At 51.6% G+C, this 13,579-nt stretch overlaps 1 protein-coding gene across 1 annotated transcript in view; it reads right to left on the bottom strand.

Annotated features, from left to right (window-relative positions):
- Positions 1–12,907, bottom strand: part of MFNG (MFNG O-fucosylpeptide 3-beta-N-acetylglucosaminyltransferase) — a 54,791-nt gene extending 41,884 nt beyond the window's left edge. The window contains exon 1 of the mRNA XM_053256242.1: positions 12,551–12,907. Coding sequence (XP_053112217.1) covers positions 12,551–12,907 — 357 coding nt within the window. The remainder of the gene's footprint in view (positions 1–12,550) is intronic.
- Between the last annotated feature and the right edge of the window lie 672 nt (positions 12,908–13,579).

The following is a 13,579-nucleotide window of genomic DNA, read 5'->3' as shown; positions in this document are numbered from 1 at the left end:
CCATGTAAACCAAGCCCCCCACACATGATTTCTGGTGACATTTTCAATAAAATCAATTCATTTGGCATTCATCATTTTGTGCTCCCTTTGTCACCTTTTTTTCTTTCTTTTGCATAATTTTGAGGCTTGATTTTGACATGGGGTTTTTAAAGAAAAAATTATTTACATGTTTATTTACTAGTATTTACATATCTACACTGCATTTTTGAACGTATACCCGCCGCTGCCGCTAAGTCTAGTACTCCGTGGGCTGTGCTACTTTGGGGGGGTGTGCCGTGCCCACGCCAGGTCCCCAAATGCTGACAGGTGGATAGATAAAGGGCCTGTGCTGGTCAGCATTGGGTTTCTTTTTAGGTGGGCGTGGGCATTGTAAACATCTGGCCAGTCGCAGCACTACAACTACTACTACAACTGCATCTCTGTGTGGGCACACTACACGCTGCGACTGGCTGGCACGGCTCAGCATCTGTCACGTCAGCTCAGCTAGAGGTGGAAGGGGGGAGGGTAGGGATAAGCAGAGGTCGAGCCAGGCAGGTGACCAACCATGGGGCAACCCACGGTAATCACTCGCCCGTCTCAAACTGCAGCTTGGGGTAGCCCAACAGGGGGAGGTTCACCTTAAGGAAGACCAGCTGCTCCACCAGACCAGGGTCCAAGCGGGAGCGAGAGGGTGTCACCACGTCCCCGGCACGTGAAAACACCCGCTCGCTCTGGACACTGGTTGGGGGGCAGGAGAGGAGGCGCACAGCCACCACCGCCAGGTCCGGCCAGACTTGGCGGCGGCTCGCCCAGAACTGTGCGCAGTCCACGCCGTCTCCCTCCACAGGCTCCTCCAAGTACTGCGCAACGCATTGCTCAGCACTGGAGGGGGGCCTGGCAGGTCGAGCCTCCCGCATACCAGGCATGGCGCCATAGCAGAACCGCTGAAACCACTGGGCGGATCTCGAGTCGGTAGCAAATGGCTGCTGCGATGGCGCCGCCTGGGATGCCGCGCTGCTGGACTGGGAAGAGGGAGGGGAAGGGGAAGCTGACGCCGGCTGGCCGCCCATGCTGCTGCTGGGTGCGGGTTGGGCCGCGAGGGCTGCCCCCGCACCACTACCAACACCCTGGTCTCTGCGGGCCCTAGCGGCCTCCTCCTCCCTAACCTTCTCGACCAGGATGCCCTTCCACCTGGGCAAGTCGTCGGCACTCACGGCATTGCCCTTGAGGGCTGGGTGACAGAGACAAGCGAGGACATACTCCTCCCTGTCTCCCAGCACATCAACGAGCCGCTTGTCAACCCCAGACCTCAGCCTCCCAGCCAGAGCACGACCCTCTGGCGTGGTCAGAGAGATATGGAGTCCACCCATCAGCTTCTCGAGACCAACAGCTGTGGGCAGCGCCTGGCTCAAGGGAGTGGTGTCGCCACACAAGCCCTTCGTGGCAAGCTGGAAGGGCTCGAGTGCCGACACCGCCTCGGACATCTGCTTCCACTCTGCGTTCGAGAAGTCGCAGACATCCAAGGACTCGTCCCTCGCCAGGGCGACAAGGGCTCTCTCCTGCTCCAACAGGCGCTGGAACAGGAGGAAGGTGGAGTTCCACCGCGTCTCCACATCCGTAGGGATGAGATGGCGAGGAAGGCCAAGGTCATCCTGCTTCTGGCGAAGCAGTCTCCTGGACTTCTCGCTGCGGTGGAAGTGGGCGGCCAGCTTGCGGGACTTATCCACAAGCGTGGCCGTGGCAGCAACAGCAGCTGCGATGGGGCGGGCCCCCTTCTCCTGGGACGCCTTCAGCTCCTTAAGGCCAAGGGCGTCCCTGACGGTCAGATGGAGCGTGTGTGCCATACACCGTATGTTCACACAGTCCATGACTGTCTCGACAGCGGCGGTAACGTTGGCTCCATTGTCGGTGACAATGAAGCCGCGGGAGAGGTGTGGACACCCGCCAATCCACTCCTCTATCTGGCGGTCGAGTACGGCCGCCACCTCCTCCGCGGTGTGCCTCGTGTCCATCGTCTCCACGTGCAGGACGGCCCACCTGTGCCGTAGTGCAGCGGGAGCCGCGCCGGACCCGGAAGCATCGCCCGCGGAGGTCCCCTCACTCTCCGGTCCCCACCAGTGGGCAGTGAGGGCCAGGAAAGAAGCGTGCATCCCACTGACACTGGTCCAGAGGTCAGTCGTGAAATGCACGCTTGTCCCGGCCGGAGCTGCACGCAGCTCGGCCGACACGAGCTCCCTGCACCGGCGGTACAGGGAGGGGACCACGTTCCGGCTGAACGTCGTCCTTGAGGGGATGACGTATTCGGGAGCCAGGTATTGGAGAATACGGCGGAAGCCGTTGTTCTCGACCACCTGAAACGGCTGGTCATCGGTGGAAATCATCTCCCCTATGAGGCGGGTGAGGTGATGATGGTCCACGCGAACAATACGCTGGCTGCCCGAGGACTGCGTCCACCGCTGGACGGGCAGTGTAGCCTGCCTGCTGGCTGGCACACTGCCGCTGCCCGCCCTAGTGGCAGATGCACAAGGCGCACTAGCGCTGCCAGCCTGTCCCCTGAGACCTGGGTGGTGACGCTCTAGGTGTCTCCACATAGGCGTCGTACCCAGGTGCGCAGGGTCCCTTCCACGGCTGACAAGCATCCTGCAGTGGACACAGCGGGCGTGGAATGGGTCATCTTGAGGGACCTCAAAATGCACCCATGCACCACTGCCCTTGGCCTCCTGCGCCCTGGGCGCCGTCCTAGGCCGTTTCTCGCAGGGTGGCTGCAGTCCTAGGGGGGGGCGGCCGCCGCTGCCTGCCCACTGCTGCCACCCAACCCGCCCCTTCCGCCCTCCACAGCGGAGGAAGGGCCCGGCTCAACTGGCATCGGAGAGGCAGGCCTCTCCTCCACCACCTCGCCAGACCGCTCCCCACCAGAGTGTCGGGCTTCACGAGGGGGGGCCCCACTGAGCGGCGAAAGGATAGGGGGAAGGGGCCCCAGAGGGAGGGAGAACCTGGCTGCATCGCTGCCAGCCGCACGGTCCTCACCACCCTCTACCTGCTCTTCCAACTCCACAGTCTCCTCCACCTCAACAACTGGCGGTAGCTCAGCAGCACCTGGTGCCGCCGGCGAGGAGGGACCCGCCACAGCCCTAACGGTGCCTCTGCCTCTGCCGCGATTGGCGGCAGCAGGCGTGGGGAACTGAATCCTGCGCACCAAAGATGGGGCCGGAGCAAAGAATTCTCCAATGGGGAGAACTGGGGTGTCCTCAGGCTCCCCGCGTCCTCTCCCTCCCCATGCCGCAGGCGCACCCCGCACCTGGCCTCTCCCACCTCTGCCTGCCAGCCTTGAGCGAGCCCTGCCCGCCACACGGCGCTCAGACATGCTGCTAGGTCAGAAGGAGGGAGACTTTAGGAGGAAGGCCAGACAGGGTCAGAAAAATAATTTGGAGGGGCTTAGGGGCCAAAAAAAAGGCAGCTGATTTGGAGGCGGCGGGGGGGAAGTTTGTTTTCAAAAAAGGAAGCCAATTGGGGGGAAAGGAAGACTTTTTGATATGGGGGGGAAGCCAATCGAAGTGAGGGGGAGGGTGTCCTTTTTGAATTTGGGAGTCAACCACCAAGCCAATTGGGGAGATGGGTCTGGGAGCGGTTTTTTTTAGAAAAATAGGGGGTTAAAGGGTGGAACCCCGGTGTGGGAGGGTGGCACGGGCAGTTGGGTGGAGTAGTTGTGGTGTGGGTGGCAAGTTTTTAGCTTTTTTGGGGGGGGAAAGTGGATGGGGGGAGGGCACAGCACCTACCGGGGGTGGGGGAGGGATGCAGTCAACGCTTGGGAACCTGCAGATCAAAGGAGGAAACCCTTATTTAGTGAACTGGAACACAAAGTGTGGGTTCTGGGGGGTGGCTCTCAAGTAATGCTCCTGTGGGGGGAGCATCAAACTCAATGCAGCCTATTTAGTGACTCTAAATTGCACACAACCAAAACCAGAACCCAGTCACACCAACACAGAGGTTGAACCCACCCACTCTGTGACTCTGCCTGCCCAATGCCATGGCAAGCAAGCAGCAGCAAACACTTGATGGCAGCCTCATGGATTGAACATCATGATCATCATCATACGTGTGTATTGGCTCAGCATGTAGTGGCAGCATCAGAGCCCAGCCAGGACCCCACTCAGACTGCCCCAGAGGCAAGGAAGCACTCTGGCATGGCATGGGCCCAGCATGTAGTGGCAGCATCGCATCAGAACCCTGGACCCCACTCAGACTGCCCCAGAGGCAAGGAAGCACTCTGGAAGGCACCTGTTCAAAAACCACCTGCAAGACGCATGCAATGCAACGCAACACACAGCAGCAATTTCTTTACTGGGCATGGGCATGAAGACACAAGTTTTACAACAGTACATCTCCTCTCCAAGGTTCCCTCCCTCCTCCCCACACCCAAATGCATTTCAGAATAGGGGTGTCCCTATTTAAAACCGCCAGCTAGGGAGAGAAAGGGGCAACAAAAGGTGCACAATCGCACACGCACTAACCCCTCTTCTTCCGGTCCTTCTCCTGCCGCTCACTGCTGGTCACAGATTCGCCGCCGCCAGCCAGCCACCCTGGGCTGAGACACAGCAGGGCGGACGCACGAGGCACACAGGCAACCGGGGTAGTTCAACAACGATGGAGGGGCAGAAGTGAGGAGACAACACTATTTGTGTCGCTCAACTCACCCCCAAGCAGAGACAAAATCAACCAAAAACTATAAAAAGAAAAAAAAAACGATGGCAGCCGCCAGGTGGGTAGGCTACTGTGTGCGGCTGCAGCTGTGGGAGAGGAGGTGGAAAGTGAAGGGGAGCAGAGAGAGAAAAGACTAAGAGAGAGAGAAAAGAGAGGGGGGGCAGGGACAAAGAGAAAGAGAGGAGAGAGAGAGAAAAGAAAGAGAGAGAGAGGAGAAAGAGAGATGATAGAGAGAAAGAGGAGAGAGGAGAAGCGCAGCGCAGCAGGGAGGGGGGATTCAGGTGTGGGGGGAGGACACAGCAGTAGCAGCGGTCCAAAGAGGTGGGGGGAGCAGAGAGAGTGTGTGTGGTTGGGGGCTAGTGTGTGGCAGGGGGCCTGGGGTAAGTGGAGAGAGTCGGGGGCAAGGAGGAAAAGAGGTGGGGTGGGGGGAGCAGAGAGGGTGTGTGTGGTTGGGGCTAGTGTGTGGTAGGGGGCCTGGGGTAAGTGGAGAGAGTCAGGGGCAAGGAGGAAAAGAGGTGGGGTGGGGGGAGCAGAGAGGGTGTGTGTGGTTGGGGCTAGTGTGTGGCAGGGGGCCTGGGGTAAGTGGAGAGAGTCGGGGGCAAGGAGAAAAAGAGGTGGGGTGGGGGGAGCAGAGAGGGTGTGTGTGGTTGGGGCTAGTGTGTGGCAGGGGGCCTGGGGTAAGTGGAGAGAGTTGGGGGCAAGGAGAAAAAGAGGTGGGGTGGGGGGAGCAGAGAGGGGGGGTGTGGTTGGGGCTAGTGTGTGGCAGGGGGCCTGGGGTAAGTGGAGAGAGTCAGGGGCAAGGAGGAAAAGAGGTGGGGTGGGGGGAGCAGAGAGGGTGTGTGTGGTTGGGGGCTAGTGTGTGGCAGAGGGGTGTTGGGGGATGGGGAGGGGGCAACAACAAACAGCAAAGGAGAAACTGGAACAACTCGGGCAGCAGCAGCGATTAGGCTGGATGGGGTGGTTGGGGGAGGAGCTGGGCCTGGTCTAGGGTCTGGGAGGAGGGAGGGTGGGGGGGCAGGCAGGGGGGGAGGAGGAGGGTAGCAAAATATATAAAGCAATATATATCAAGAGAACACAAGCCAGAAGTTTAAAAAAAAATGAAAAGAAAGACTATAACCAGCAGAAAAAACTTGGGGGTGGGGGTGTGGGGAGGGGGAACCAAACACAGACTCTGAGGGGGGCCACTAAGTGAACAGAGACAATGAAACCACAATTGCTGCAAATTAATAATAGCAAATGAATAAGTGGAACCAAGCAAAGAAAACTGGACTCTGTTTGGCAGCAGCAAACTTGGGAGAAGGCTGGATGGGGTGGGGTTGGGGTGGGGTGTGGTTGGACTTGGAGGGGCAAGTTTGGAGCAGGGAACCAAAACTGATTATATGGGACAACAAGAAACAACAACAGAATCCTCTGGGGGTGGGGGGGAGGGATTCAGGGAACCAACTCGCAGGGCAGCAGCAGTCAGCAGAAACAAACAAAATGGTACAATTTAAGCAAAACCAGCAAGCAATATATAAATGAAACCAATGGAATGCAATGTGAAAATCAAAAAGTTGGACAAAAACAAGGCAGGACAAAGAGCAATAATTAATGGAAGAAGATTTAAAGCAATGAGGATGCAGTGGGTGGGAGTGGGGGAGGGGGAGGGTAGGCCCAAAGGATGAGAAGGGAAAGGGGGGGAGGGGGGAGAAAAGCAGACAGACAAGGAACAGGGAAAATTGGGGGAAATTAAGAAGAAAGTAAAGTGAAGTAACACACAGTATACAGACAAGAGACAGACAGAGAGAGGAGACACACAGAGAGTCACAAAGGGCAGGTGGACAAAGGATTAGACAGAGCACACACAGAGAGACACAGGACACAGTCAGGACTCACAGAGACACCAGAGCAGCCAGCAAAGGGCAAGCAGGTCTCAGAGATGATCCCACAACTGCAGCCAAGAGAAGTTTCCAGAGAAGAGGCTTGGGTTTATATAGGTTTGAAATTCCCTCCTTTGGGAGCCCCCACCTTTGCACTCCCCCCACGGCCAACAGGGTGCCAGCTCTCAACAGTGCAACAGCCAAGCAGCCTACCAGACCAAAGGACTCATTCTGGCCAATCAAAGGATCAATAGCGCAGCCAATACAATGCCTGGAAATAGCATCACAAAATGGATGCAAGGAGGAGCAAAGGTTTCGGGAAGGAGACACAAAATGGAGGACACACTTGGAACTTTAAAGAGACACTCCAGAGACTCAATTTCGTTTCCGAACCGGTTCGGGAAACCCGAGCCGGTTCGGTACCGAACCGGCTCGAATTCGGTCCGGCTCGGTCCCCGGAAGGGCCCGATTCGGTCCGGGATCGAGCCGCCGGATCCGGACCACCGAACCGCACATCCCTACGCCCCCTGGCCAGGCCTCCCTGCAAGGTCCTGGATGCTATCCCAGTCTGCCTTGCACCGACCTCAGACTGCCAAGCCTTCCCTACATCAGTTGCCCCACAGTCATTGGTCCTGATGGCAAAAGGAGTGGGTTCCCTGCTAACTGAGCAAAGAGGCTCCTTTTAAAGTGGCGATTCTCTTATGTTTAGCAGAGGGAGAGCAACTGGCCCTATCCAAAACCCCAGCACAGCATTTCTTCAGTGGCTGTTGCTGGTATGTTTGCCTTATGCATGTTTCTTTTCTGATATGGCTCGCCTTATGTTTCTTTTTAGATTGTGAGCCCTTTGGGGACAGGCGATCATGTTATTTATGTATTATTTATTTTCCTTTGTAAACCACTTTGGGAACTTTGGATGAAGAGTGGTATATAAATGTTCATGGACAGCAGTGGTGACTCATCTGGAATGAGCCAGACATCCATGAAGAGCATGGCTTCAGACATAATGCACACATCAGTGGGAACAGCACTTGGTTTGGCAAACCAGTTTCAAATCTGGGTTACACATCTCGGTTTAAGGCCCCAAGTGGACCTCAGGTTCCTGCCTTGGTATAGGTTACCAACTTTGCAGGTAGGTTCCACATCATATGTGAATCTCCCCATTGTGAAAAATACTGGAAAAAATATTAAGAGGGGAAAATCTCCAGTTCAGTTAAAAGCTGGCAACCCTAGTTGGGTGCCTTGACAATATAACAGTTTTGAAACTGGTTTGATAGTGTTGTGTAGATGTGTGACTCATAGAACAGATGCTTGTTAAGAATATATATGTTTCATATTGCAATGTGGCTGGGCTCATCCAGTTCACCTTGAGCTTCCGGGCACCAGCCTAGAGCTGAAGAACCCGGTCTGATCCAATGTCCCTAAATAACTCAGAGCCCCAAGCGTGGACACCAAATAAAGGCTTCACCCCTGAGAATCCTGCTTTGATGTTGTTAAGATATCCAACAGTGGAGGAAACAGAAGCTCTGTGGTGAAAGGAAACTTGAGTTCAGAAAAGAACATCTGTTTGTGTGTAAAAGGCCTGTAAGCTCCCTGCTGCTTCCCTGCCCTCCTCCTTTTCCCCAGTCCTTCCTCGCCCCTCTTGACAACATTATGTGGCATGTTCTCCCATCCCAAGGGCAGAGTGGGGATCACGTCCAGCAAAGAATAGCTCCTCTCAAGCGGAAAATGGGCTTTCAAGAAGCTAAAGGGACTGAAAGAGAGAAAGGCAAGCCTTAAACAATCTCCCCACCAGCTGCCTGCAGGCTGGTTAAACACTGCGCTTGTATTATGTATTGAGAGAAGGGCAAAGTCATTCAGACAATCACCAAGGCACGTGGGCCTCCCCTGGGCCCAGGCTGTGGTGAGGCCTTCTTACATTTCCAGCCTGCATATTATTGTGGGTCTCTTGTTTCCAAAAGAATGGAGGAGTTGAGGGATGACTGCAAGGGAGAAGAACCAAGAGACCAAACCAATATGGGGTAGATAAAGAAGAAAAATTATTGGCCGGGGGGGGGGGGCGCGGACATCAGCAGGGCTGAAAGTACATGGCAAATTTGTGCATTAAATCACTGATTAGAAACGTGATTTTCTAAATCATATGTTAATCAGGGCTGCCTGCCGCCTCAGAATGGGTATTCCATTTCAGTTTCTCTGTAAACGACCTGCATGCATTTCATAAGTATTTATGGCCCTCTCCTTCCATGTTGAGAACTGCTCTTAATGCTGGAAAAAGCTTTCCAATTATTAGAGAAGTAAAACTTTAGAGCGAAGTCAAAAACATTCACAGTTGCACTTCTTTAGTGTGTGTATGTGTGTGTGTGTGTGTGTGTGTGTTTTAAATCCAGATACATGTTAGTTTTGCTCATTCTGAAGGACCCACACACCTTCCCACACAGGGAAGTATTCTCAACTGCTACTCCGTTGAAGAGGGGGCTTCCCAGTACTTGGCTTCCAGGTGCTTCCCTGGGCTTAGTTTTTTTAAGACTAGCTTTCAGGTTGGTCAGCTCAGCCATGTAAAACCTTATTTAAAAGCCTTTCTAAAAATGTTATCCCTAACAGTGGAAGAAGCAAAAAAAAGGGGTGGGTGGCTGGGTAATTTTTTCACAAGAGTCAATTCACATTCATAAAGGGTACCTTGATCTTAATTTTTGCCTCATGTAACTTCTTCATTCCCTTTTTTTCAAATTCAACTAAAAAGGTGTGCAAACATAATTTAAGAGTGATTATATTTTAGCTAGTGCCTATTACAGTTTTGGTTTTATAAAAACCACATAAACTAGTCATGCAAATGTACATCTCAGCAGCAAAGTAGTTGCATGTATGGTCATTCTTAAGAGACACACATCTTAAAGTATTCACTTCACTTGGCCCACCTTTCTTCCATCATAGAGCTCCAGCCAGTCTATATGGGGTTCCTTCCTGAGATAGTTTATTTATTATTTATTTATTAAGAGATTTAATATGCCCCCCAATCCACTGACTCAGGGCAGTGTACAGACAAGAACAGCATCCAAGATTTAATTTAAAAAATTATTAGAGAGAGAGATTTAAAGGGCAAACGCCTGGCAGAAAAGAAACATCTTCAATAAGATCTTAAAGGCTGAAAGGAAGGAGGCAGACCGAATCTGGGGGGAAGAGAATTCCAAAGTGAAGGGGTGGCAACAGAGAAAGCCCTTCCACGGGCCCTAGTACTATGGACCTCTCTGAGACCAGGGACCAAAAGAAGGGCAACCTGAGAAGATCTCACAGGACGGGACAGGACTGGTGGAGAGAGGCAGTCCTGAAGGTAAGCTTGCCATCCAGGCATTGACTAGACCTGCATGGCTTCAACAAGGAGAATGTATCATCTGCCCTCAGACTCTGCACTGAAATGGGGTTAAGTTAACATGCATACCTATCAAAAATAATGCGCACAATCCAGCCAACTCTTAAGTCCCATTGATCTCAGGGATAGATACTTAAGCACATGATTAAGTCTCTCACCAAACCAATGGGATTTAAAGTGCTTCAGTTTGCCTGAATCATGCCCATTGTCAAATGCAGGACTGCTTCATATGTGCCTTTTTTGTTCCTGTATGTAGATAATCTCCAAATAGAAAAGAGCATACACACCATTGAAGTAGGGAGTCAGACCGTTAAAAACTTGGGTTCAATTTCAGTGCACACAGTAACTTTAAAAAATGGCTTGGTAACTGGTTCATATACTTTGAACCGATTCTGAAATAGTTTAGATATATTTCATGCAGAATAATTCCAAACACTTTTGCTTGCAATGTAAATATCTCTATAAATTTTACCTGCTTGCTTTTTAATGTTTTGTTTTTTACAAAGTACATACAACAGGATAAAAAGCTGGAAAATAAAATATGACTCCTATAATGAAAAACTGAGTGCTTGGATCATTGAACTGCTTGTTTTGAATTGGTTACCACTTTTTATTTTTAGGAGTTCAGTTCTGATTCAGCTTCAAGACAAACAGTTTCATTCCAGTTGACTGAAAAGAGCGGTGTAGTGGTTACCGTGTTGGACTAGGACCAGGGTCAGAGACCTGAGTTCAAATCCCTGTTCAGCCATGAAACTCATGGATTACTCTAGGCCGGTCACTTATCTCTTAGCCTTACCTATCCAGATAAACATAACCATGTACACCACTTTGGGCTCCTTGGAAGAAAAGCACCATATATATGTAGTAAATAAATAATAAATAAATAATTCAAATTCCTGGCACAGGGTGGTTATGAGAACATGTACCCTATGCATTTGGAAACCGCAGAGGTCCCTCATTCAGAAAAATCAAGGTTGTGTGGGGTGTTTTTTTAAAATAAAGGTAGTCTAAGGCACAGTTCTTACCCATCACTTGCTACTGGATCCTATTGACTGCAGATGTCAGGATTTGAATCTGGGACCTTTAGCATACAAAGAATGTCCTCTATCACTGATTTACAAACACACACACGTCACCTTCTATTTTCTAGGGTTTCTCTCCAGATTAGTCCAGGGACAGAAGTCTATTTTGCCATGTAAACTGATCTCTGCATGGGTTGCCAGACTCCCTAAAATATTACAATAGCATCATCTAGCACTGCAGTAAGGGTGTCACAGCACTCAGGGTGGAACTGAGAAGGGCATTACATACACAATCCCAAAGAATGAGAGATGAAACACTAATATGTGGAATAACTCTGTCTCTTAGAATTGGAAAACATTTTCCTTTTCTTCCAAATAAACCTACAGGCAAAGCTTTTACTATGCCTTGATTAAATCTGGTAAGGCTAGGGAAAATCATTCCCAGCCCACAGGCCTCAATTGGCCATTCCTACTTTAAAGCAAAATCTGACAGAGTGTATGAGTATGACTCACATTCATGTGGCTCTGTACTGTCCCTCTGGTGGTTTCTTAGACTTTCATCAGCTGAATCTTATGAGTTTAACTTCCCGGTACCTGAATTGGTTTGATGGCTCTTACTCTCAAGCCCATCAAAACTCTCAAATGGCTCTGATTCAGAATTGCTAATAGTCCCTGCTGAGTAAGATGACCAAGTATATGGCATGTTGCAGGTGGGGAAAGCCCTACTTGTTTATCGTCTCGAAAAGTATCTTTTCAGGTCATGCGGGCATGAAAAGATTCACACTCCCAATTCATGCTTTTGTTCGTAACAGTTTGTGCAGGATTAGGTCTACTCTTACTGGCAGTGGCTCTCCAAGGTTTCAGACAGGAGTCTTTCCCAGCCCTACCTGGAGATGCCATAGATTCCCCATCAATGTCTGCCATGTGGATAAGAAAGAGATCAGGATGGGCTGTGCATGGGTACCATATAATTTGTGGGCAAACCCAAGACCCAAAACAATCTCACTGCAGAATTGCCCCCAAACAAAAGCCCTGTTCTCACGTTATGTTCAGCACTCATACAATCTGTGTACACTACAGTGTGCACATAATTCACATTATGTTGAACACAGGTACAGCAATACACTTCTTATCTGTATGCTACCTTTCGGGGGACCTGCATGCACATTCACTTTTTAAATGAACGCAGGTCTAGTCCATCACACAATAACATTCACAAGCACAACTCTACAGACATCTGATCGCAGGTACAACATCATGTCTAAGTAGGGCTAAAGGAATCATTGATACTTCTTCCCACAGTCTTTACTCCATCTTAACTCCTCTCCACAGAAATGAAATTGCTCCAGACACTCATAACCTCGGAGCCAGTGTGGTGTAGTGGTTAGAGTGCTGGAGTAGGACCAGGGAGACCCAAGTTCAAATCCCCATTCAGCTATGATACTTGCTAGATGACTCTGAGCCAATCACTTCTCTCTCAGCCTAACCTACTTCACAGGGTTGTTGTGAGGAGAAACTTAAGTATGTAGTACACTGCCCTGGGCTCCTTGGAGGAAGAGCGGGATATAAAACGTTAAAAAAAAATTGACAGTCCGTTCATTCCCTGCACTCACCCTCATACCAACCTGGTTTCTGACCCGTGATATCCATGTATCTAGCAGTAATCTCATCCTGGACTGGTGGAACTTGTGGGTTGTCTTTACAGCAATGAAAAGCTCCTCTAGCAACAGGCCTTCCCCAGCATCAGAACGTGCTACGTTGACCTTGAGTTCTTCATTCTCTTGCTCTCTGCTGTGGTGGTACATCACACCCTTGGTGGTCCATCGCATCATTTCCTGCTGCTCCTGTCTACTGGATGTCTCTTTTGCAAGCCTTTGGTAGCCACCTGCCTCCCGGATGCCGTAATGTCTTACAGAGAGGAGCGCCATGATCGTAAGAAGGAGAACGGCTCCAGAAATGCCATGGAGGAGGTGCCGATGCATGAGTCCCTGCTTCTGATGAAGAGGCCACCGGGTTCAAATCTCCCTTCCTGCTTCAGGGTTTGCAAGCCAAGCCCTATTCTAGTATGTGTCTCTCTTCTCCGAATGGAGAACTACACAAAGTGAACAGCCAGGCAGAAGCCTAGCTGAGAAATACACCTAGAATGCAAGAGGAGGGGGGACCAAGTGGGACTCTGAGGCAAAATAGAAATTGCCACAGGGATCGGTCTCACTCTTCCCCCTCCCCACCCCCACCCCCACAAGCAGACACACACACCCCTAAGGGTACAGGGATGCCTGCAGGGTAGAGACACAGCAGCCAGGGAGACCTGCTTTTCCAGATAACACAGGGCAGATGACAGGCACTTGCAGGCAGCAGGTGAGAGGATTGTGCAGTCCAAGCCAAGACAGCCAAAAAGACCTAATTCGGCTGGTGGGGGGACGTGTCGCCGAGGGAAAGCCCCCACTGGCAAGTCCCCACCTCAGCAGAAGTCCAACCCAGGAGAGGGCCGGAAATGCCCAAGTTTGCAGAGGGAAGACCCCTCCAGATAACTGCCTGCCTTCTCCAGGCAGAAGGCAAAGCCTCTAACCTAAAACCCGAGGCCTGCTGTGTCCAGGCAGCTGCCAGACTACAGGCTATGAGTGACAGGGCAGAGCCGGGGCTGGAAGGGGAAC

Source organism: Hemicordylus capensis, chromosome 5, assembly GCF_027244095.1.
Source record: "Hemicordylus capensis ecotype Gifberg chromosome 5, rHemCap1.1.pri, whole genome shotgun sequence".
NCBI classification, from domain to species: domain Eukaryota; kingdom Metazoa; phylum Chordata; class Lepidosauria; order Squamata; family Cordylidae; genus Hemicordylus; species Hemicordylus capensis.
The sequence above is the reverse complement of the archived record's forward strand: the minus strand, read 5'-3'. Positions and strand labels throughout refer to the sequence as shown.